Raw genomic sequence first — 26,876 nt, forward strand, 5'->3', positions numbered from 1 at the left:
CGCCCTGATCTGATAACTGATATGTACCGTACTATTCAGCAGTTGCATCAACTCGAATACCGATGATGCACAGCAGCACCAACCCCGTCTCTCTTCCACATCTGTTGTCTCCCATGACTAGTCCTCTAGCCAATGGGATTATAGGTAATGTAGTTTTATTTGTATATGCCAAACACTTACAAGTTCATTTACAAACACTTTACATGCCATGGCAGTCTATTCCTTATGACTGTGGGAAACAGCTCGCGAACACTGCATGTGTTACGGATCCATAGACTCAAACTAAAGCCTGTACTTTTAATTGCGTAATAAAATTAATGTTTTTGCCAATAAAAACAAACAAACAAACAAAAAAAAAAAACGCGACGAAACCTCCATTGATAGAAACTTAATTGTTATTAAAAGAGACCAAACGCAAGATGTCCTGTACATTTTAATCCTTTAAATTCAAGTTTTCTAAACGGGGCATTGTATAAAATGTACAATGTGTGTAGTTTAACATTTGTATTATAGCAGTTACCGTCACCCGCTTTGATGTGTAATCCCTTGGTACTATTCGGTAGTGGACATTTGTACGCAAATCAAATGGAACGTTGATCTCGTGTTATGTTAATGTTTTAGGATTTGTAGAGGTAATTAAGAGTATGATGATACTTGAAAGTAAAATAATAATAATAATAATAATAACAATAATAATAATAATAATAATAATATGTTTTAAATGACACACATATCTACTATATTAAAAACCTATCAAGCGTCTCACATGATAAACACGTCCTTTTCAAGTAGCATTTAACTGTATTTTTAATATGTTTTCACAGTGTCTTCCACATGTTACCCCCCCTTGTCCCCCCGCCACACAAAAACAAAATGTAAATAACCTACTGCACCTCCGATGGAAAAAATACACATGCAATTTTCTGTTAGCTAAGCAACATTATTTATGACTTTCCGCTATTTACATTTTATTAGCGAAGCGCAAACAGATTCATGCTTGTATTTACTTAATCATTTCATATGGGACAAAATGACAAATGTATTGCAATCAACTGTCATAGCAACATCTAAATCTGTGATCCTAATCACCCCTTAGTCATTAGACATTAAAGATATCAGATGAAAATACGCCAAATAGTGCATATCTTGGATACAGAGAAATTGCGTCTTTTCATTATAGCAACTAGTTAGATACAAACCTAGATTACTTGAATCCAACTCGTTCTGTAAGAGCCGTATAAACCACTCTAGACTTTGTTTGTAAGGGTTTACTGGCTTTAAAGTCACCCATCAAATAAAACAAACAAACAAACAAACAAACACAAACTGTTCGAATACTCTTGAAGCATCTTTGCTGCTTCCTTTTACTTCACTCCGTGGGTGAGACTGGCACCCAATAGCGCATAGGGAATGTAAATGTGAAAAAAATGCACCTATTGTGAATTTCATATACAAACTTAAAAATGAATATAAACAGTTTTTATAACGCTGGTTATCTTCATTTTGTTCACCTTGGTTGGACAGTCAAGATGACCAGTTCCCCTCTCCTGTACAAGCTGCCCCTCTTCTCTGTTCAGCTGCTTTTTGGAGTCCGGTCTGCAGCTAGGAAGTCCATATTGGCTGTCTTTACCAAGCCGTTCAGTCACAGCAAAACGATGGAATGTCTTTGGCCTATTGGAGACCTTATCAGCGAGGGTGAATGGGGATCACCTTGCAATAAAGTCCAGGGTGTTCATCTGGGATAGCATAGCAGTGATTTCTAATAGAACGGAGCTCTACAGAACACAGGTTTGTTTTTGTATGCTGAATATACTATATTCAAAAGAACAGCAACAGGACAACTCAAAAATCAATATAGAGGCAGAGCTATATTAAGTGTGTGGTTCTGTAGTGTGCTTTTTAAAGAAGCCTTTAGCTTTAGAATACATGCATGAATAAAGAAAGAAATATGTAAAAACTGATGTCATATATCAGCCTTTATTAAAATGCAAAATGTTCCATTACTAAAGGCATGCGTTTTCAAACCTGTCCAACTTCAAATTGAATATACCATTAACACAACAATACAGTTATACAAAAAACAGATAAATAAGAATGCAATCAGAAAACCTTATACTTATAAGGACAGAAATACACTTTTACAAACAGAATCTAAAATGTTTTACATTACAGCCCAACTAAACAAAAACTTGAAAAGCAGACAAGGTAAAAGCAATACTGTGCCAGTCATTAAAAAGAAAAAAAAAAATCATATCACCTTGCATTTTCTCTTTGGCTCGGCACGTAGCAGATCTAAAAGGTCAACTGGTCAGTTATTCTTGTTTAAACCATGCAATGAAATGGCAGATGAATGTAATGGAGCCAATAGGGACTGCAAAATGTTCCATCAGTTGGGCACACACCTGTCAGAGCACTTAGCCCCTTTTTATGCTGTTTTTTTCTGGGTGAGTTCTTTTGCAGGCTTTCTCAGTTTTAGTGACATTCTCAATTTAAATGCCAGAGAAAGCATTGCAAAAAAAAAAAAAAAAAAAAAAAAGGCAATGTAAACATTTTCACAAATAATTTCACTGTCAAACTTAACAGAATCACACACCATACGTACAAATCAAGGACATGTCATAAATAACAGATACAATACATCAGTTGTTATCTTTTTGAAACGGGAAGATAACTCCCCTTAAGGTAAATAAAAGGAGTGTTTTCCTGGAAAAATGCAGTCCAGTTGGAGCTGGAAGTTCTTGGTCGCATATTGAGGGCATTGCTGGCTTTTTACAATAGGAGGTCTTTCTGGCTGCTCTTGCTCGTCTTGGTGAATTCAGTCTGACCCTCAGACTTTAAAACAGCTGAAGCTTTGGATATACAGCACTTATCCAGCAAATCAGTCTTTGCTTCAGTTACCAGGTCACACTTTTGAGAGACATTTTCATATCAGGATTCACAAAACATATATAATTTTGGAAACAAATAATGTAGCAAGTCGTGCAAATAATTGTTTTGCAGTAATACCCTGAAACAAAGACACACCACAAAATCATCAAGGCAATGGTTACTGTAGTTACTTGAGCGCACAGATCAATTGTTTGGCAAGAGTAACACCTTTGGCTGTCCTGTCAATCTGTTGTCATGCAGTGACTTGGCAGTTCCCAGCAGCAGCAGTAGTCTTGACTAAAAATTAGTTTTCAGTTTAATATTTCACACAGGTCACTTATGCTTAAACTTCACATACATGTAATTCACAAAATTATAATCAAGAGAAATATATATTATCTTTTTTTGTTGCTAAACGAAGACAACTAATGGAGGGTATTTTGCTTCATAGGATCCAAATGTCAGTTTCTTTGGATGGCAGATGCACTGGTCTATTTTATATTACAGAGGTGTTACCCAAACACAGGCGTCTTGCAGCATTTATTCAATTCAGATTCACAGCTGAAACCCTTCGGTACAGGGTTACCACAAAATCACTCTTCTACTTCCTCCCTTGTTAGGGACTACCTGGAAATGCCAGTAGGTCAGTAGATAAAGGCTTGGGTTGTTTGAGATGCAGTTTTAATACACTCAATACTGTATATGCATATTATAGACAGTGAAACTGTTGAAGCTAATTGAAGTCAGAAAGCAAATGACAAAAAAACCCAAACCTCCTTGTTTTAGAATTTGTGGCACCACTGTTCTGTAGATGGCACGCTATAAAACTGAAAATGTTAATAACAGTATCCTTCCTTCTCACCTATTTCCTTCTTGTTTCATTCAAGTGAAATCAATGTGTCGTGGGGTGAATATGAGGAGAAGACCAATGCTGGCTGATCTTGAATACTTCCCTTTGCCACTAAGGCACAGATTATATGATTTTTTTTTTTTTTTTTTTTGCTCCACTTGATTCCATGCTTCAATTGCTCAGGTGCTTCCACTGCCCTGTGTGAATATCCTTGACTGGTACCTCCAGTTCCCACGTGTCCGTAGTCTAGAATACGGGAATTTTGTCTCTTCTGACATAATCCAGGTCATCATCTAAAGTTAGGAGAACCTACAATAACAAATAAAATATTACAAAAAGCCAAATTTAACCTGTATCAAGACAAGAGTGTGCAGAAGTGTCCAGATAATATGATTTAGTTACAGAGTGAAAATGTTCACGTTTTTAGTTTGTTACTTTGTTTTGTTACCTTATCAAAACGGTATGAATGTTATTTACATATATATATAAGCGAGCGTAACATTAGTCATGCAGATCAAACATGGATTTTATGTTACATGAGTAAGTAGTATTCACAAAGTTACGCTGGTATATTGTATGTGTGGAGCATGGGAAGTGCACGCCACTGTTAAACTGGACGTTTCCCAAATTGAAATTAAAACAGATGGCTTGTCCACTTTGATAAAGTTCCCAAAGCATCCTGGCCTGGATCCCGTCCCACCCAGCATGGGGAAGAAGATGCCTCCACACTCTCAAAGGGACACCCCGTATAAACAGCTTCAAAGCAACAAACAGCAAAAGCAAACCTAGTAAACAAACTCCATTACTCTTCAATGCCCCCTCTTTAAAGATGTTTCCCCACTTACCAAGAAGGAGAAGAACATCGCTGCAGCGGAGAGGAAGTGCCAGATGTCATGATCGTCGAAGAAGTTGAGCAGGATGCACTCACGGTTCTGTTCCCGTGATTCGGCAGGTGTTTCCTGTTGAGGTCAACAAGATGTTAAACTGACAGCACAAAATGTCCAGCAGTTCCGCGAGGACGGGGGGATGGGAGGATGGGACTGGACATCGGGTAACAGTGTCAGTTATTGAAATTTAACTGTATGAACTGATACAGGCTTTCATGTTGCCTTTATAATGAATATCCAAAGCGAACTAGCCATGTCGGTTTGTCACTGAGATATTTCAGACCCCTACCTCTCCTGTTTTCACAGGACATCTGGACCTCCTGATAAATCTCCCTCTCAGATATCATGTGGTGAATGCATCCAATCTGAATAGGGCAGCTCACTGGGGACGTGTGTTAAAATGAACCGAGTTGGATACTATGGACAGCTCACCCTTTATGACGTCTACAGTAGTTCTGAATGGTTCTGTTGCTCTGAGGTTTTTATTATCATCTAACTGGCTGCCATCTTGCTTGCGTGCATCATTTTCCATTTATCTTTTGGCTCCTGGTCTTGAGAAATCACGTGATATTATGACCTTTAAATTCAACTCTACTGACCACCTGCTCCTCTGCTTCACAATGGGGATTAAGTTGAGTAATTAAAAGATGCGTCTGATGCCTCAGCAACGTTTTCAGCACAGAAGCCTTCTGAGCTTGGGTTTGTGTATGCTAAAGGGTAAGCTTTGTTAAAGTAAGTACCATTCTTTACAACATGAAGTATTGTGTCTTTGGCTGGAATCCGTACAGTTTTGATGAGGTGTGAATGGATGTGTGTCCATCCTGACAGATCGCTAGATGAGGGTCCCCACAGCGTCCTGCGTGTTTGTGAACCTGACAGCAAGGATACATTGCATTGTAAAGTATTTCTCGCTTTGTTTCTCCTCACCTCCCAGCTGGTGAGGTTCTGGAAGAAGAAGTAGAGTGCTGCCCCCCACATCACGGCTGTGGCGATGATACAGAACAGGGGGATGGGCCGCAAACGCTCTGAGTTCCGGAGCTGTCAATGAAGAAAGTGCAGAGTTTGAGGCTGGGGCAGGAAGTCCAACACAGGCCCCTACTTACTGACAAAACAACATCATTAAGTTACCCCCGGCAGAGGCAGGATATTAAGCTTGTGTTACTGTGTCAAACTCTCATATTCTCATTTGACACCTGCACAACTTTCGCATGCCAAAACGCACACCAAGGTAAAGAAATTCTACAAACCACCAAAATGTACTCATTTAAACATAATAATAATAATAATAATAATAATAATAATAATAATAATAATAATAATACGCTTTTGGATTTTACCAGATTTTTAAGTCTTTACTCCAAATTGTAGCTTCAAATTGTCTCCTACTGTAGTATCTTCTAATTATTTTGGTATCATTGTACATTTCACCAAAAACAAACAAGGAAATGTGGACCTCGGGTAGACAGGATGTGTAATAAAACATGTCATCGAGAAGCTGTTTCCTGTGTGGTCCATTACCTTCATGATGATGTAGAATGCCAGGTAGAGCAGAAGATTACAAATGAAGATGCCGAGGAGATAGGAGGGAAAGTCTTTAGGCTTTAATATCAGCCCAAAGATAGCACTGCAAGAAAACGATGCCTGTGAGGTCAGTGGGTGGAATGCAGATTAAACAGGCCCATTTCACAAAGCTTTATGACTGATTTAAAGACTGTTTAAAGTATGCATTCATGAATAAAATAAACTTCTGATGTTAAAAAAACAGAAACATTTAGCTGTTAGTTTTTTTTTGGGGGGGGGGGGGGGGGCGGGTTGTGGGATAGCGGTAATATTCTTTATAGTTTGCATTTTATTACTCTAAAATAAAACTATATTTTATTCATAAGCCATACTTTCTATGAATAATACATGTTAGTTGATGCTTTGTGAATAGGGCCTAACTATTGAAAAACATTAAAGATTAATCCTCACAGCAGCAAAGATATGAAGTATCGGTCAAAATCATTTATTGCTTAAGCACGGACAAAACATTTTGGAAAATGTGAAGCGCATGCCAAAAAAATAAACTAGAGTAACATTTATTTTAATAAACACACCACTGCAGCCAGTGAGTTATAGTATTGCTGATATCTTATACTTCTGTTACTTACAAGGACCAGTTGACTAGATTCCCAAGAATCAGGAGAATCATCCTGTCCTAAACAAATTAAAGAGACATAAAACATACTGGTTTTTCAACCCCCTTTAACACACTGTGGGTTTTCAATATTATTATTTTATCAAACGTCATGTCTAAATTTGTCGTCATACTGTAAAACAAGAAATTAAAATGAAAAGTGGACTAAAATATGCTGGATATATCCCAATCTTCCAGTTGCCCCCTCCCCAATGTTTAAAGTAATTCCAGACGTGTTCATTACAGTAGTATTGATGGTCATCGTGTCATGGCTCCCACCACAAACTGACCTAAATGAAATTAGTGATCCTGGGGGACTACGAGTAGCGGATCCAGTAATTCAAAATGCATTCTAATAAAACAATCATCAATTCATGATCAATTCGACATGTATTCACCATGACCTGCCCCCTATTGCATTTTTGTTCTCCAATATTCCTCTATTAATGAGTAAGTAGCAGGGTTCCGAACAATATAGCGTTATACGTCCCCACGTGTTGCTACAATTGTTTAAGTAATGTACCTGTCATTGTTCTTTTCATTGTTAACATCCTGACAACTTTTTTACACTTATAACTTTAATGTCTGTTTCAAAGCTCTTTTCAAAATGTCCGCTATAGTGCACTGAGGTCTGTCCTCTATATCACTGCAGGAACAAAACAACAACAAAAAAAACCATAACAAGTGTTCTGGCTTTTCTGTTCCGTACCACATCATGGATCTTTACAATGTAGGCAATAATCCTTACACTCAGTGCTCTAAAGCAGACATTTTGAAAAGAGCTTTGAAACCGACTTTAAAGTTATAAGTGTAGAAAGTTGTAAGGATGTTAACAATGAAAAAAAAATTAGAGGTACGTTATTTAAACAGTTGTAGCAACACATGGGGACATATTTGATATTTATCGGCTAGATTTTTCGGAAACCCACAAACTTACTCTTTACGGCGCTGTATACTGTAAAGTAAAACTCTGTATTACAGGGTTTCTGTCATACCCTTTAGGTTAATGGGTTTCATGTTATATATGATGTGCACAGTATACTTGGGGTTATACTATTATATTTAGAGGCTACACAATAAACAATCATGGAGTTCTGTAGTTATTCCACTAATGAGGATGGTTGAATAACACAGCCATCCTTATATGGCTGGATTTGTGTAGTTTTGATCTCAATGTTTTGTACTATTATTGTAGAATCGCTTACCATGTACATTGGTCTGTTGCACTGCTGAATACAGTCGGTGTATAGAACTGTCACGATGCGTTTGAAAAAGCCAATGTCTGTATTAGAAATGAAAAAGAAATACATTATTTTAGACGAACAGTAAGATTCAGCTTGTCAATGGCTGTTACACGACTTTCAACTGAAATCATCTTTCAGTGGCAATATAAACTTACGAACAGTCAAAAACATTTTGTTTGTTCCACCAATCATTATCACCTTTTCAACCTTGAAAGCAGTTTCTCCCAGAGAAATGTGAGCTGTATATAATGTTGTGTCAGGGCTGAGGCCCTGTACATGAAATAGAAATGTTTGTGTTTTGTTCATTATGGTTTGGGTGGGGTGCTGTGAGTCAGACACTCCGTCTGGGACTTGCTACCTACTGTGTTTGGTTGCAGGGAAAAGCAGCTGGGGATTGGCCAATAAGACAAAAACTGCCGACCACCGTGTGTGGAAGCGGGGTCGGGTTTTTTATTATTTGTTGGAACAGGGATTACTTTAGGGATTTTAAATCCCACTAGTACAGTGAGGTGTGTCAGCAGGACCTCCTTCAATAGAGGCGTAGCCTCTGTGTCTCTCCCCGTCTGTCAGGGGGTAACCCACAAAACCCTATCACATATGCCAACACCGAGTACTTTATTTGTAGCTGCCTGCCCAACTAACACCTCAGCCGATCTATAATGTTACAGCTTGAGGTGCACACAAAGCCAAATCCAAAGCCGTACCGAATAGGAGACATTCAGGATTCAACCTGAAGCCTGAATATCAAGGGCTTATTTGGTTGAATTCTTGGCAAGAAGTTAGAAGAAGGAGAGAAAGAAAGAGTAACTGACTTAATATGAACCAAATTCCAATCATTTTCTTAAATGTTTATTGGTATTAGAAATGAGAAAATGAAATGTAATCACTTTGTAGTCAAGTATGCAGCAATCCACAATAGCTATTGTTATTCTTTAACTTTCCGTTACAAATTCCAGGATCTGTGTTATGGGTAAAGCTGTTAGATGTTGATTGCATGATGCCAGAGATGACTCGTTTCTAACTGGCTTAATTTAATTTAGGCTGTTATTGCTGTCTTTGCTGCTCCTTTACAGCCCAGCCCTCCCATGAATATGGGACCTGTTCCGAGAAAACCAAGCCGCAGTACAGTACTGTAGGGGAAAGCGATTCAACTTGTCCTGCTTTCGATTGCTTTACAAATCAACTGAACTACTGGGGGACACAATATAGTGTAGGGTGTCTGTGGGAACGAGATTAGGGGGACATTTTGAGTTAGTAAATCAGTAAGGTATCCCCACACCCACACACACCCACACCCACACCCACACCCACACCCACACACACAAAACCATATGTTTTAAAATGTATTGCAGTCCATGGAAAGTCCATCAAACGGATGATATATATATTTATATATACATAGTTTAATAACGATAAGCTGATTTGGACTTCAGGTCTTCGGTATGTTCTCACTGTAGACAGCAGTAAATACCCGTAAGCTACTGTATTTATTACTCTGTAATATTGAACCATACCTGCATTTGAAACATCTTGAGCGGGGAAGGAAGAGGGACATCATTGAAAAAAGAAGAGAATTGAGAAACAAGGTTCAGAATTGGTCTTTCAATACAGGTGATGATATTTACTGACAGGCAGAAAGAACTGTTGAATCATTACCATTCTGCTTTTTGTTCTATGATAAATCTCACAGGTGTTTGTGATTTCTTTTACTCAGTTCATATTACTAAATTCTACCACAGGATGCCCCATGAATCAGACTGTCAAAATAGGCTTTGCTATTGGCTGTCTCTGTTTCTTTCAAGGGTGAAATGTTTTTAACCAGAGGAACAATTCAGATCATTTTGATGCGTGGTGCTGATACTGTAGTCAATAGGGTGTGACCACCCCATTTCACATGTCTGCTTTATGGGACACCCTTTGTAAGTGGCGTCTACACTGGAGTTGATGGTAATGTGTGTATCTGTATGTTTGTCTGTGAGCTCGTGCTCTTGTTCATGTTATCAGCACTGCTGCTGCTCCAGCAGTCCCCCCTCCAGTCTCCAGTACAGTCTATAGTAGAATTGGAATTCTTTCATGGGATCTTATTGACACGTACCTATCTTGAACCTGCCCATGTAGTATATCTGTGTGCTGAGTGTCAGGGATGCGATGACGTGAATCAGGGAGAAAAGAATCCAGAACCAGGTAGCATTCTTTCCAAAGATCTGCAAAGCAGACGGGTAGACAGGGAAGATTATCAAGGGTTTTTTTTTTTTTTTGTGAACAGCACAAAGTGTTAAGCCACAGAACCAGAACACTTAGCTGACATATTATTGGCTGTAGTTACATGCTCAACTTTAACATATTTAACGTACTGAAAATTAGGCAGGAGCCTTCAAATACAGTTTGTAAACAGTATTGGCAAATTACTTGCTATATTTTGGCAAGTAATTATTATTACAATTGTGGGCTTGTCCTATCTTGCTGGCAGCTTTGTGTGCTAACAGGCTGTCACAGTTAAAGAGAGGATCTTCTTACCACGCCCAGGACCGTGAGCAGTATAACAACGGCAAAGGTGGCATAGGCAAAGTAGGCACTGGCGTTGATGTCAGGGTGGCGGGTCTGGTAGAGCTTCAGCATGCACAGCCCCGCGATGATATACATGAAGGAGGTATCTGCACACAGACATCAATATTAACATAATTATTCATACAGACAGCTCCGCAGGGCCCTGTCATCATATACACTAAAAAGGCTTCTGTAAAGAGAAAGCTGGAGAGATAATCCCGTGCTCCAGTAACTGTTGCAAGGTACTGTTTGTGATATTGGAGCTACTATCCAACATCATCCTTTGTGTTTCGTGTGTCTCTTATACGAGATGGGAGCAGTAAAGTGAAGCTGTGCAGTTTTGGCAGCTCGTGTTGTGTGAAATCTCAGGCACCCTACACACAATGCAATAACTAACTAGACATCAGTACTCAAAGATGCTATTGCTGTTGTTAAACATAAAAACAACTGGTAGGTGTTTGTGGCCTCTCCTTACCGAACTGGAAGTTGGAGTAGTTTGGGCAGACGTGGTAGCAGGCACTCAGCACCCCCTCCATCACTAGCGCGATAGCCATGGTGTAGAAGAGGCCAAAGTGTTTAGGGATGCCATAGTCCTGTATGCAAACAGCAAAATGCGGGTTGTTTTCAGTGACAATGCGGAGCAATAGATTACAGGAAGGGCTGCATTTGACACCAGGTATCCTCCATATGTGGGCCTGCAATATCATCAAAACAACATGGGCCGAGGGTGACGGGGCACAGGGACATCATAAAAGAGGCCATCTCTCTCCAAATGCTCAGGTGTGCCTTACTGTAAAAGCCAAGTTATCTTTGTTGCGTAGCTAGTGCCTTCAGAGCTTTCCACTCACCATAGCATAGATATCTTTGGCCTCCAGGGCGCGCTTGTGCAGGATGTTCCTTCGGAGCACGATGAGCAGGAACAAGAAACCCAGCAAGATGTAACCAACATTACTCAGGATGTTGTTGAAGGCACTGAAACAAAACACACACAAAAAAAACAATTATAAATGCATTAACTTAGTTTCTTTCTTTTTTCAATTGCTCTCATTTACACAACTTTACAGCCTCTGGATCGACGGTAACAGTTCCAAATCATTTTAAAAGAAGATTTTAACAGCTGCTAGTACCACCATTTTGTACTCCATCTTATGAAAATGAAAATGGAGGTCTTCAAAACAACAGGTCACTGGTGAGAATGCTGTGATGTTAATGATAAGCTAGTACACCTTTAACAGCATCTACACGCTTCAGGGAATACAGCGCTGACCTTAACACTCCGAGCGGATGGGCGCACAGAAAGTTATAGTAGCAGATGTCCTGATTTCCTGTAACATTCACCACCTGAAGTAAAAAAAATAAAATACAAAAAAGACTCAGCAACAGTATGCTATTTTACAAACTATTGAATATGTTTGTTTTTATTTATTGTGAAATTAAACATTTCACAGCACAAGTCAAACTGCATTTCACATACTTACAGTTTGATATGTTATGACCAGCTGAATTACAGGAAGTGCATAGAACACGGAAATGGTGGTTATATTCCTGTGGTAAAACACAACAAAAGAAAAACACAATTTTTTCCCTGCTACACAAAGTCTAGCTTCATAAGATGATGACACTTTTGGTAAGAACCAGTAAAACTTTGGGGTTAATATTAAACACGGTATAAATTTAACATACATTTAAAAAAAAAACTTACCAAAAGTAGATTTTGTACTTTTTGCTGACAATTTTGCTGTCTTTACGAGCCAAGTCTGACACATAAACGTAGGCCTGAAACAAAAACACAATTTTTAAAAATAAATATGTCACTGTGACTTCCACCAATTAATTGTCTATGTCATCGAGGTTTTTTGTAGGATTCATTTGCTATTAAGTGTCAAGTAGTGGTTATTAATGCAGGTAAAGGTGTTAAAATGGGCCTCTGCGGTAATAGTGAATAGAGATTGGGGGGCAAGTAGTAGTTTATGGTTCTTCCTTTATCATCCTCATACCTTGGCTGTAACAACGTTCTTGTCACAGGCCATGTCCTGGAGCGTATCTAAATCGCTGTCCTCCTCCGCAGAGCTGTCGGAGTAGGAGCGGCAGCGCGCTGTGTCCATTGGGGAGGCAGAGTGGCTGCCAGGAGCTGCTGGGCTCGATTCATCTGGGGAGGAACCAGGAGACATAAGAATCTGCCTTCCCAGGGTCCGGCAAGCATGGTAACACATACAAAATGACGTTCCGTAAAAATGTACTCAAAGAATTGGAAACAGAATGCATAAAGTACATTTTGAGTTCAAATTAGGTGATTACAAAAAAGAGAAATAAATAAATGCATTAGCAAAGCTCAGAAAATCAGTTCAAAGTGTCCAGAGTGTTTTTCTGAATTCTATTAATTTTTGCTGTCCTTTCAGGTCTTTAGCTTGTGGTTTTAGGTTAAGGTTAGGTCATTCCCTGTGCTTGGGTACTAATATTTCTACTCTGGTTGCAGTAGGTTTGTTATATACATTCCACTGGAGAAGTGAGTTTTCAGAATAAAATCAGTTGCCTTTTGAATTTAAAGGCTTATTTTCCACTAGAGGGCGATATTTGCATATGTTCTATCATAGCAGTCCATGTTTCTGCACTGAACAGAGCTTCGTAATGATTCATTGTTTGGATTGCACATACTGCATACCTGATTGGACCACCTTAAATATCTCTATTCATGTCTGTAATGATAATGCCCTTTTGCATGTGAGTAATAGGGGGTGACAGCCTTTAGGGAGTACACTGTCAGCAAGTGTTTTAACCGAGCATCTCTGCTGACCAGAGGCTATTGCTTAGTGCAAGGTCAATAACCCGGTATGACTGAGGCTCACCAATCGCCCCATAGCTCCCCCCCTCCGAGGCACTGCTGGCGAGGGGATGAGACGCTGCCACCATTCCAGTGCCTGGGGGAAGAAGAACAGCCCTTTATCATCACACCGTCCTTCCTGGAATTCAGAAAGCCCTAAGGAGTATGAATGGCACGTGTATGAAACAAAATCCAATTTAAGTTCTAACCCCCCGCTGTGTTCAGAATAGAAAGATTAAGAAGTGAACCAGGTGCAGGCTGATGCTGCTGTGTTGCTGTTATCTAACAGTATAGTTTATAAACATTGGGCAGTCAAGACATCAAGCTCCCGAAAACACCCACAGACTGTGGCGTCTGATCCAAATGAACGGTGGACAGTAGGTGCTGTCCGGCTACCTGGATTAACTACTGTTTTGTCCTCCTTTGTTTAGCTCAGCAGGTTTTTAAAATGCAGCTCAGACCAACGCACAGCAGAGCTTGTATAACAAACACTCTTCAACAGGACATTTTAAAAACTGGATTACCATCGTCAGGGCTGTAGAGTCCATCCAACTCCTGCCTTTGGAGTCTAACAAAAGAAACAGGGTGAGCACTGGGATAATACAACATGTCACAACTTAGAATGCTCTTGGCTTGGTATACTGTGTTTCCCAAAATGTCAACTAAAGAACAAAAACTGCATCCCCCATTTTTTTGTGCTCAGTCATTTTTTCTTTATCCATGCCCTTGAGATGAAGGTCGTGGGGGTACCTGACATAGTGAACGAAGGCGATGATCACAGCTCCCAAGAAGAAGAACAGGAAGATGACGAAGGAGAACAGCATGGCATGAACATACACCCGCTCTGGCAGAAAAACACATTGACATGCATTCATGAACCAGCATGACAATCTCAACAGAAATCAAGGGAGATCAAATCTGTGCTTCCATAATCATCCTTTATAAAACTAACATCAATAAAGCAATACAGAAAGCACCCTTTGGAGTAAAAAGCTTTGACGTTACACCATTCACAGATTATATATTCTCTAGTGCAGGGGTGTCAAACTCCAGGCCTCGAGGGCTGCAGGGTCTTCTGGTTTCCATTCCAACTCTCAATTGACATCATTTATCTAATTATTTGTTCAATTGGGCATATGTAATATTTTTCAAGGTCTTTTACAATTGATGCACTTTATTCAAGGTACACTACCTATGAAACATTGAGGCCTGGAGTGATGTGTTACATTTGCCCAATTAATCAAATAATCAGACCAATTAAGTAATTGAGAGCTCGGGTGGAATGAAAGCCAGAAGACCTCCAGGAACTGAGTTTGACTCCCCTGCTCTTGTGTAATGTATTTTCTCCTCAATTTACATCAAACCTGGAATCAAACACTCACCATTTATGGAAGGCACTATGGTAACGTGAAGGTCTTTTATACGATCCTGATTCCATGTCTGATTTCCTTTACCTGGTAGAAAAAAGAAGGTCACACTGTGTTGGTCTAAGTCCCTCATTTACTTAAAGAGTAAGTGTCTTCAAATTAGATTTTATTATACACTCAATGTCACAGATTATGGTCTTCTAGACTAGTTTTACCCAGCATTGCGTTATTTAGGATACAAGCTAAATCTGATCATATTAACGTTACTTACACATCCTTAATGGAGATTTTAAGTTAAAATGAAGCTCTTTTGTAAATTTGGGAAAAATATCTTGAGATAAAAAGGATGAAAACAAGACAAATAGCTCTGCAAATCAGGCCCAGTGTGTTCAACTGTTAGAAAAAGATTAAACTATTGCTCTAAGAATTCAGAAAGTCACCTTTTGTTGAAGGAAACGAGCCCCCACAAGTGTAGTCCTCGGGCTTAATGACAAAAACCACGTAGAACTTTCCTCCAGGGAAATCCTTCCTCTGTAAACCACAAGAGAGACAGTCAGACGAGCCTATGAATTACACAGAGCAACTGGCAGGACCTAAGAGTTTAGACACCCCAGGGATTAGGTATCTCAAGACATACAGCACTGGTAACATGGATAGAGCTGTATCAAATTCAGCGCTGTTGACAATGATAGTATCCTTTGTACTGTGTTAGGAACTGAAATGAATTTCCAAAAGTGTAATTACTGAGGCTGTACAGTATGTATCCCACAGGTTCTCAATACCATATGACAGGAAGTCATCTTCCAAATCAGAGCTGACATAAAGAGAAGGATCTATCCAAAATGTTGGTGTTCCCGGGGCATATGTGATTGCAACTGAATTTCAGCCCTTGGTCTTTCTTACACTGTACAGAAATGGCTCGTTCTGCTTCAGGTGTAGCAGCCCTTACCTGCACAGTGATTGCAGCTTTCAGTGTCATGGACTGGTACACCCCAATAAATTCCACGTTGTGGTCCTGATCATAAACTGGGCACTAGAAGAGAAAGACCAGGATATCATGTTTTCTTCTTGCATTGAACTGTATTCTATTCTGAAAGGTCAAATCTGTACAAAAAATTCATCACCAAATTATGCGATTAGCCAAATGTTTAGGAGCACCATGCACCCTACTAACACCCTTGTTTCTGATGCAAAGTTCCTCCTGTATGAAGTCTTTAGAGCACGGCTATCTAGAAGTGGCTCCACTGTTCTTTACAGAGCCCAATGCCGGAATAAAGGCAAACTGTACCAACTGTAATGGGCAAAAAGCAATGCTCAGATCCCCCCTCCACTCTCCTGAAGCCGTCACCACAACAGCTCCTGTCGGGACTCACCCAAATATCTTGCACAGACACCACGGTGCAGGGGGACGCCCGCTTAGACACCACCTTGATCACAACAGAGTCGGCTTTGTCTGGAAACTCGTATAAAAAGTACTGTGGACGACACATATGTAAATCTATAAGAATCTATACATCAACTTCATACCTCATTAGCCACTTCTAATAAATAAATTAAGTGTTTTCGTGCATGCGTCATTCTATTTTGAAACGTTACAGTTAACGCAATTAACACAGAAGGGAAGGGAAAGTCAAGCTCAGATACATACAAAATACAAACAAAAAGTACACACCCGAGGCTGGGATGGAGTAGCACTGAAGTTAAACATCACTCCCGTCCTGCAAATAGAGAATAATTAATGTTATACTGATCCTTCATACATTTATGCTTTAGGCCGCAGCATATACAGTCACCGCTGCATCTTTTATTGATCAGATTTCTTGCAAATACCTTCTAGAGCAGCTGTTAAGTGCCGAGGTGGCTATTATGCTAATTCCATTTGAACGAGTCTCTCAGTTCACAGTTCCCTTGTTAGGAATGACCTTTCCTATAGCAGAAACAGAGATCAATCCAATTTGTGGTTTTACGGTAAAGGGATTTGATTAACAGTTTGGCCTTCTAAACTCACTGAAGTAAATCTGACATTTCAAGTAATAAACTGCAGTATGTATTCTCATCAGTGAGTGGATGAATCATCGTTAGCACATGCATGCTACACTGTACCTGGAACTGGTGCGTCTGTGAGACAAACTGAACTATCACTGGATGAATTGTGTCTGGAATTATTTGACCGGTCATGCACTGCATTGCTCACTCTCTTTCAATCAGCAGGTACAGACTGGGCTACAATTCAGAGCCTACAATTGCATCCGATTCTTTACATCTGTTTTCATTCTGTTTAATTCCCTGGGCAGGGTGATGTACTATAAACAAGTCCAGTCTGTCCAAACTAAAAATAGTGGATTGATTTATGTTTTTTGTTCTTTTGTTGTTTTGCAACAAGAACAGCTCCTTGCAATTAATGATAGAGCTTCTGTACAAAAAAAGTATATAAGTCTTGCATATAGTAACTTAAATGGTATAGTCCCTAGAAAGAACAGCATGGAGACTGAACGACTCCCTAACCCCCAAAGTGAAAGGGTGATCCCTCCAGGGCAGGGCTGTTCAGGCACATTGGGGAAGATCACTGCCATTTAGCTACTCAGATGACTACTCTTAGTCTGCAGGAATCTCAATTCAGCACCTATAAATGTAAAGTCAATATGTTGGAAAACCAGATGTTATTCCTATGACCATGCAGCCAAATACCCATAAAACCTCTTACTCCAGAGTGAAGTGGTTGACTCTGGTGACTAGCAGCTCATAACGCACATCGAATGGAGCCATGGAGGCCACGTCAATAAACATGGACTGTTCTGAGGACCTCTCCTCCTGCATTGGCTCCAAAGGGCAGAGTGTGCGGCCCACTTCCTGGTAGGTATACTTTCTCTGGTAACTATGGAAACAAACACATAGGCAATGTAAACAAAGGCCATGGCTTAAACATCCTGACATATAGTACACATAGTAGAGTATAGGTTGTTATGGTACACAGTAAGCAGAGGGGTTAATGTGTGCCAGATCACACCAGATCCCAGATCCGGACCCTTTTTGTCTGACAGGCAAGAATTACATACAGCTTTCAAATGACTAACCGTATGAAAAAATATATATATATTTTTTTCTTGTTGCAAAAAAAAAAAATAATGCTTTCCTGTTCCAAGAATTAAATAACAAGATTGTACTGTAACAATATATTTTAGGATACGATGTCTAAGGAAGAAAATTACTATTTGTTTACACACCAAATGGCAAAACAGCAAAAAACTACCACTCCTGTTCCTCAGATTAGAAAAAAAATCGGAATAAAAAGATATTACAGCATTATTAAGCAAGAAAGGTGGTGTGTAATATTCCATATAATTGTTACAAGAGCCTCATGAGACAACATGCACACACAAGAGGCAACTGCGAATAAAACATTTTTCTTTCTCTTAGTAACTTCTATTTGAATTTGTCTCGGAGGCTGGCCTTGATTGTGCTGCCAGCATGTACATATCACTTAAGTGAATACACTGCCAAGGAAAAATGGCGTTTGTACTTAGATTGCTGATGCATTAGCCAATGCCATTAAAGCATGCAGTTAATTTACAATGTGGAAACCGTAGCTTGTAAAATAGTTTTGTTTGTTCATTTAGTTCATTGTTCATTCATGGTTATTTGCCAACAACTATTGTCACACACACACACAATGTCATATATTCTTTATACAATATTCTAAGAGCTGCAACTTTCTGTTCTAAATGTTTTCAGGTTGCTTTTATTTTGTATGCTTTAAAATCTATTTACTTTTACTAACTGTGTACAGGCATGCCCATCTCATATATAAGTGAATCAGAGGCAGCAAATCAATCTAAAAAAAAATGACTGATATTATTTGCTTGCTCTGTTGTGCTATTTAGTCAAACTTCAACATCCAGACCTCATCAGTGCCTCTGACGAGAGGGCTTCTGTTTTTACTGTCCTTCTTCATGGAACAATGAACAGCGAAGTCTACATAAACATATTGTTAAAATTATAGGTCTTAACAGTGTTTAAAAGCCCCCACAAAGAGTGGTGTCATTCAAAAAGATATTGGTGAACGTTGTTAAAACGTTTTAAATCTCAAGAGATGCAACAAATTGGGTTAAACAGAAGCAAAACTGCAGCGCCTCATATGGTGGTGGGGGGGAGCAGCTATAAGTCAATTTGCACTGTGATCAAATATAGAATTTTAGCCAGTGATATTTTTTAGTGTGGCACAGCAGGAGAGGTCTGCACTGCTTTCTTACACAACCCCTTCAGATGTCAAGGGCTTCAGATCTGGCAGTGCAAGAACAAAAGAAGGTGAGGAGCTCTACTCACAGGCCACGCAGCACCAGGGGCACCTGCCATGAAAGCACTCCATTCTGCTGCCGAATCACAAAGATCACTGGGTAGTGCTGGTCATCCGAGTTGGCGCTGACGTACACCCGCACAGCATCCACCTGGACAAAGGGAGAGGGTTTTTTTTTTCTGCACACTTCACACTGAAGTAAATGTGCCCTGGCCTATCAACAACTGAAAAACCTGGGCTGGTTTGCCATGATGGGGCATTCATTGCCCATTAACCAATGAAGAATGAAAAATATAAAAAAGAGAAATTACAAAAAAGGAAAGCAGCTAAAATTACAGTATGAAGTGCAACATGGGTAATAAATATCCTTGAATTTCTGTCCATCAACAGTATAGGTTTTTAAAATAAATGACAGTGAAGGAATATTTCACAATGTTAATTTACTTGGGTGCCAGAAAAATGTCCTAAAGGAGAATTTGTCCTGAGTTCTGGGTTAAGTGATGATTGGCTCTCTCTGTTGCCCTGAGTTGTCAGTTATTTTGATATTAAGCTGTAATAAACTAGTAAAGGCACGAGGACAGATACGACATTGGTGCCAACAGTTGCTAAAATAAATCAAATGAATAAGGGACTTAGTAAAATCGTGTTAGGGTTACAGTATGGGCATTGTCATAAGTTCATGGGAAGATCCTCTATAGCTTCTTATATCTGATTTAAATAATGCTAGACATGAAAGAACTCACTACAAACTTCACCTTAGTGTATAACCCCAAATCTGCTTTGTTCTGGGCTTGTGCACACCCAACTCCTTACTTTGAATACTCCACAACAGCAAACCATATTCCAATTACCAAATCACACCATTTATTAAGTTAAATCAGAAACAAATGACTAGTGTAAGAATTGCACAGTATTTTAATACATTCCTCTAAAATTATTTATATACAAACAAACGAAAAATACCAAGACCCAGGAGTAATTATTTAAACCGATATAAATCCGTACCTACATTTTCCATGCAGAAAACATTATACATGAATTTAAGGATTGTGTTAAAATTAATGCAATATGGCATATTTACAAAGCAGAATCCATTGATCACAACCTATTGGGAGTAATATCTTGTGGAAACCATTACAGCTATTCTTCCTTAATACAGTACTGAAATAGTGAAAAAATAATCACGGAAACAAGACAAATGTCCAACCTTTAATTCTAATAATAATAATCATCATCATCATCATCATCTGGCACTCCAAGACCCTCATCTTGTCCTTTAATTAGGCTGCTATGCCCCAGTTAGCATTTCATCTTATTTTACAGGGTGCTCTATTACAGCTTGCTGTTCAGGAACCCCCCTTCCTCTCAGTCTGCTGGCAGTAGTCTGATTTGCTCGTCCCTAAGCATCACTGCTGTGCTAGCAATGTTATTAACAATCCGCACATCATCATCATTTTTCTGTCTTGCCCGAGGTTTCAAGATCCAATCTCTGGCACCTGGGGCCGTAATACTTCTTCCCATAAGGGCCTCCACAGTTAAACATGTTACTGATTTTCATAAGCCATGACTCATCTCTCACATTCAAGGAATAATTTATGGGTCTAATTTCTGCCGGGTTTCTGGCCAGCATCCCCTGGGAACAAAGCAAGTAAAGCCTAGGCTTTAATCAGCAACTGCATGTTTTTTTTTTTCTTTTAGAGGCTTGCATTAAAATACTTTTTTCACCAACCAGCTAAAGTATTATACAGTAACAGCCTAATCTTTGAAGCTTTGTAATCTACACTCTTCCTGAACAAGTTTTGAAAATAATGAAGTTTGTTGAATGCGCTCCCCTGATTGTGTGACTCACCCTGCACACCACACGGCTGTGCTTTTACCAGGGGAGTCACACGGGGACCCCTTGATCTGCCACTTTTTTGATCAGCTGAATAATCCCCTATGCCTCCAGAAGTTAGCTTGTACAATGTTGTTGTGACTATTTAATTGGTGTATGCGTTACGCCTTTTAGTTCTTGTACTTAAGTCGAGTTTATATGATTTTTCTATCGATTGCTCTCAGCCTGGAGCAAGCTTTAACAAGCTGATTACTGTACTTGGGTGTAAGCAGGACATTTGAAATATAATTTTGTCTGCAAGAAATACTTTAACAATGAGCATAAGCCAAGTGGATGTCTTTTATTTTTTATGTAGTTTTTTTTGCTACACAGGGTAACAACAGAACCTTTTCAGTTACTGGCCACTGGCCACTGGTCAAAGGTGTATATTTCCTTTTTTATTGTCACTGAAGTTGGCAAAGAGGACGTGTTTGCTGCTCAGAGGGAGCAATCTTTATTAATCTCCTAATTTTTTTAATACAAACTGAGGAACAAACACTGTTTAGAGAATTTGAGGGGAGGTTATCACAGTTATGAAAATCAAACCTCTAACCTTGTGTAAAGGGCTGTGGCTGGGCGAGAACCAGCGACCTCAAGCACAGCAAGCAAGCGTCTTGCAGTGCAACAGAGCCAGGCTTGTCCGCATGCATGGTTTAAGAGCTTTTAACCTCATCTCATCTCACTGACAGGGGACAGGACAGAATCTGTAACGGCAGTGTATCACATAACACTGCCCCATTATACTCTTCTCCCCTTTAACCTCGGCGATGAAATTCGGATCACTGCACCAATGTAACGGGGGAGGCAGGGGGGCGAACTGGCGACTTTGTGCACCGCAAGCAAGCATCTTAACCACAATGCAAAAGAGTAATACTCGTCAGTGGTTTAAGTGATTTTAAGCTCATCTCATCTCACCGACAGGGGACAGAATCTGTAATGGAAGTATATAACACAACACTGTCCATAACACATGTATGCTAGTCTCTTTAGCATATTTTTGTCTGTAAAATGTGTTAAACTCCAAAAGTTGTCCTATTTTAAACAACAGCAGTATTTAGATAAACTGAATTTGTAAAGGCTTTGGAAACGTGGCCCTTTGATTCCAGTTTGACATTAAAGATATTAAACAAACTAACAGCAGCGTCATGAATATCAAACCACATTCGAATTCATCAAAACAACACACGGCATTAGAGCCCATTGAGTTTTTGCTATTATACGCTCGCAGCTCATCTTACAAGATACTTGAGATTAATCTCATACACAACTCATTTATTTCCCTTAGTTTTTTCCCCCTTCAACCTTGCAGCCTACTTTCATTAGTTTCCATGGCAAAACAAAAGTCCTCTTGACGTTCTGTACCCATCATTCAGTTTTTCCATCTTAAACCACTAACTAATCCACGTGTCCATAGCAACGGTTCAAGATGTACTTGTGCCATAGCAACCGATCAAGGCAATCTGATTTAATAGAGGGGGGCCTGCTGCCCCCTGGCTCTTTAAAACCATCTGGTATCATTGGCTGTTCACGGCAATCACATTTCTAAAAATAATTAATTTCTACGCATTAGGAGAATACAAAATGAAGGTATTTATTTTTTCAGGAGAGGATACTCTCCTTGAAAAAAAGTTTTTCACAGAGCTGACACCCAACTAGGTATGATACCACCTGTCCTAATGTAATTTTCCCTGAAACGTCCCCATTTTGTGGTAGGTGTCTCAGGACTAGCACATCCTGGGTTTTAATGTTAAATTACAGGTTCAATGGTGTTGTGGAATGGCCTCCCACCACCATTGCAGCTGCATTCACTATGTAGCCACAATAAATTGCCAGTCTGTTGAGAAAACATTTTGCTGCACAATTATCAATGTGTTGTCAGTTGTAATACTATACACTTATTGGAATGCATAAAGAGTTTATAAACAGGAACCTTACTGTAAGTCACCTGATATCTGACCCAAACAGTTTTTGGTCAGATAAGGAAAGATCAGGGATAGGTATTTGTGATACTGTAGGCTCACACACACACGGGTTAAAAGACTTTCCTTGAAAATATCAGCATATATAGCATGTGGCTCATTCATTTGTAGTTAGCTTTAGTCTTTACTCTGGTGTTATTTACTCCACATAGTAGACTGCGGTCCTGGAAGATGGCAGACAGTCAAAAATCCAATAACATTGTTAGTTTCACAAACATTTACAACAAAATCAATAAAAAGGACATAAGAACCGAAGGACATGAAAAGTCATTAATAAAGCCTACTTGCAGTACCCTCGAGTTCAGTAGCTCATAAGAAAACTACACTGTTTTTTTTCCCTCTTGACAAACAGATCTGTTTTTAACAAGAGCATTAAACAGTCGTTTCAGGAAAAATCAATGGAGATGCATTTGTAACAAAAGATCACTGCCTTCTTTAAGCAGGTGATTACTGTAAGTGGCAGGATTCAAACCCTCAGAGGGTGGAAGGTGAACACCTTAAAGAGTAACTTGAAGTTGGATTTAGTTATTATTAACTGCCCTCTTGCTTCTCATCTGACTAATCTAGACTTGGGTATATCCGACCACATGGCCATTTTATTTGATTTGGAACTTCCAGTCTCTCACTTTATCCCTTCATGCACAGTAAAATTTCGTTACTGGCGTTCAGTTGAGCATGCTAGGTTTTCTGATTCTGTTCTTTCTTCTTCACTCTCTGTTTTTTCCGTCTCTGACACATTGGAGGAAAAGGTAACCACTGGACCACACAGCCATACCTGAATATTCACAGCCGCAGTGTGTAAAGGTTGTATTAAAGTGTGCCGTTTCATTAAAAACAAGTTATAACCTATTGACGGTCAGCAATCGCTCGTCATAAAAACTTCATTAGGATTTCTATAAAATCTAATAGATCGTGACAGATTCATTCTAATTAAGTCAGGCAAATAAGTCTGAGATATGACACCAACAGCTTTGAGCTATGCAATTATAAACTAAGCCTTGATACAATTACAGACAATTATTTCTTTAATTGGGCTTCCATGCTAATATAGTACTATGCATTTCCCATGCTTTATCATGATTCTTTACCATGTGCACCTGTGCTTGGTACTGTAAAATGCACAACAAATGTTTTAGATTCTTCTGTTTAAAATACAAATCAGATAATCAATTAAAACTATGATATGATTCCCAGACCTGGTGCATACTATGACCAGTGACAATCAGGGCTTTGTGAGTTGGTCAATATTGCCAGTTCTTAGGTCATGCTTCTTTTTTTGCATATTCTGTATGAAGGACCCAGGGGACCCAGCAGTACATTAGGGGCCAGGCAGTGGAGTGGTGGATTGGACAATGGCCGCACAGCAGATATAACAGTATGGACATTAACATTTATTTAGAAGAGGTACTGGATTGAGCTAATGGGTGATGATGTACATCTATCTTGCAACAATATTGTAACACACACACTGAACACAGGCACAGTATTAGACAGGGAAACATTGCTGGAAATCCTTTTCTTTGTGGTTGTCAGGAATGCTGTCCCAGTAGAACACATTGGAGAATGGGGTTCAATTCATGTATTACGGTAGACTGGGCTTGAGATCGAGTCAAAGGATGCCAGCCTTGGGTTATCATTAAGCTAGGCTCAGGGTGGCGGTGGTTGTATGATGTTGTCCTTATAATAAAGCCATAAAGGAAAGCTGTACATAGCTGAGGGATGTGTTCATAATGCATTGATGTGCTAAAAGCATATGCATGTACTAGCACATTACTAAAGGTTTATGAATACGAAGTAAAGCTCCTTGCTAGCTATTCAGAAATGTCTAATGATGATGCCATTGGGAAACCATTGGGTACAGACATTAGTATTACCACAACAAACAATGCAGCCATATCCCTGAGACCCACGCTGTGCTGGTCACCTGACAGGACCAGGTTTCAGGAGAAAGGCTATAGATTACAGTCAAAGCTGCAGGTGGTATTTCAAAAAGTAAGGGCAGGCAACTGATGAAAAAGTAATTTGTGGCAAAAGAAACGATTTTAAAAATGGTATAAATATAACAAAGACAGCAGTGCAGGTAGGCCTACAGTAATATTTCTTATAAGTTGTAGTACAGTATATCTTTGTATCGAGTCCCCTCTTTAGCTTACTCCTTGGCAGTTTGGAGGTCCACAGGGCTTTTATTACAGGGTTATAGCCTGCTAAGGGTTATGAGAAAAACATAATGGACCCTGTCCTCTACTCCCTGCGTTAAAATAAAACAAAACAAACAACACACAAACATACACACTTAAACAATATACTCACCCCAACACACACACACAAAAGACGCCCAAAAAAAATAGAGAGAGAGACAGAGAGAGAGAGAGAGAGAGAGAGAGAGAGAGAGAGAGACAGAGAGAGAGAGAGAGAGAGAGAGAGAGAGAGAGATTTTTGTTTAATAATTTAAGGTGGGGAAAAAATTCTAAAATTGAAATCTAAAAAAAAAAAAACAACATCAAATAAATTCATTAAATATATATTACCAATGCTCCACAATACGCGTTGTTATTATAGCTATCTTTTAACGAACGCTCATTTCATTACAACGACTAGAATTTGAGAGTGAATCATGATTGAAATCGTTCTTTTTCTTACCTTCTCTGGCTTCGTGGTGTAATTAAAGGAATAGATTTCTTCCACTCCCCGGTTCACATAGCCACTGTAGACTCGGTTGAATTCGGCTCCCTTGGATGTTGTAGGTTTGTTTTCAGTGTTATGAATCCCCGAACATTCACATTTCCGATGCAAAACTGACAGCACGAGCATCGCTTTCCAAACGAAACCCACAGGAGAAAATCCAGCTATTCTAGTCCGTTTTTCAGACGTGACAGTAGCTCTTAAAATCATTCTTTTTACGATCCTTTTCACCAAGTAAACTACCCAGTGACAATACAGATTCACTAGTAATGTACAGTATGCTGTCTAACTGAATAACGCAGCTGATGCCTGACCGGTGTATTTACTTGGCTTTTTTTGTTGTCTGTGATTAGCGATCAACACAGGCGCTGGTAATTTGGTTTCTTCTCCAGTGCAAACCGTCTTATATGTTTTCTTGCCCGATGTAATCTAATAAAATATTGATGGTTTAAAGACAGGAGGCAGACAGTAAGAAATATTCTTTTTCTTGTTGATTGGATTTCAGAGCCGATGATTCACAGATGCGAAAACAGATCATTCTTTTTTTTTTTTTTTTTTTATCAAAACAAGGAGGTACTATTCTTTGGCAATTCATAAAATCATCCCTCGTATTTGGCTTTGCTTTGCAGTAGCAGTTTGAAGACAACACTAGAAAAACAGAACTAACAGCAATTATATATATATATATATATATATATATATATATATATATATATATATATATATATATATATATATATATATATATAACGCTTCTTTAAAAAACAAGATTTTTTTGCTTTTTTCTTTTCTTTTTTTTTGTTGCTTAAATAATAAAAGAATTATGCCAATAAAATCTATGTCCTCGTGTAGCTGAACTGTAAGATTTTCATTGAAAAGATTGTCTGTTCATGATTCTATACATCTTGGGACATTGTTCTAATTTATTCTGTTTTGACACGCCCATTTTTGTACATAACCAATCGTGATTCCTTTAGCATATACATTGTAAACAGCATTTGCGCTTTCTGGGCATGTTTTCATGGAAAATATATCTTGACATTATACAAACATACAACACAAGAACTTGTTGTTATACATTGCGTGTTAGAGGACGTGCAACGTGCCTGTGTGTGCATCACACATAAAGAATTGCATTGCTGCAAACAGAAGCTGGAGCGTGCTTATTTTGGCAGTGACAAGCAAAATTCTAAATCAATTTGGTAAATGTAAACCAACCAATACATCAACAAGGCCTGCTTTATGATAACACAAACATGTTTACTCTCGCCAATATCAACACAACACG

The 26,876-nt window shown here is 39.1% G+C and overlaps 1 protein-coding gene across 2 annotated transcripts; it reads right to left on the bottom strand.

The window, feature by feature from the left end:
• Positions 1-1,958: 1,958 nt before the first annotated feature.
• Positions 1,959-26,228, bottom strand: LOC117962458 (SID1 transmembrane family member 1-like). 2 transcript variants are annotated; one of them, XM_034922457.2, is made up of 26 exons: positions 25,547-26,227; positions 19,084-19,205; positions 17,465-17,635; positions 16,433-16,478; positions 16,134-16,235; positions 15,710-15,793; positions 15,201-15,291; positions 14,776-14,847; positions 14,144-14,237; positions 13,918-13,961; positions 13,419-13,490; positions 12,570-12,721; positions 12,275-12,348; positions 12,051-12,117; positions 11,840-11,913; positions 11,421-11,544; positions 11,048-11,165; positions 10,543-10,679; positions 10,121-10,229; positions 9,540-9,554; positions 7,987-8,063; positions 6,756-6,802; positions 6,124-6,229; positions 5,533-5,643; positions 4,564-4,677; positions 1,959-4,027 (listed from the first exon to the last, which is right to left on the bottom strand). In XM_034922457.2, exons 1-26 carry the CDS (start codon positions 25,796-25,798, stop codon positions 3,965-3,967), a joined length of 2,538 nt encoding a protein of 845 aa, XP_034778348.1. In that variant the 5' UTR covers positions 25,799-26,227; the 3' UTR covers positions 1,959-3,964. The 2 variants fall into 2 exon arrangements, with proteins under 2 accessions (XP_034778348.1, XP_058884382.1); XM_059028399.1 differs by lacking the exon at positions 13,419-13,490 and having other exon boundaries at positions 25,547-26,228.
• Between the last annotated feature and the right edge of the window lie 648 nt (positions 26,229-26,876).

Source organism: Acipenser ruthenus, chromosome 8, assembly GCF_902713425.1.
Source record: "Acipenser ruthenus chromosome 8, fAciRut3.2 maternal haplotype, whole genome shotgun sequence".
Classification (NCBI taxonomy): domain Eukaryota; kingdom Metazoa; phylum Chordata; class Actinopteri; order Acipenseriformes; family Acipenseridae; genus Acipenser; species Acipenser ruthenus.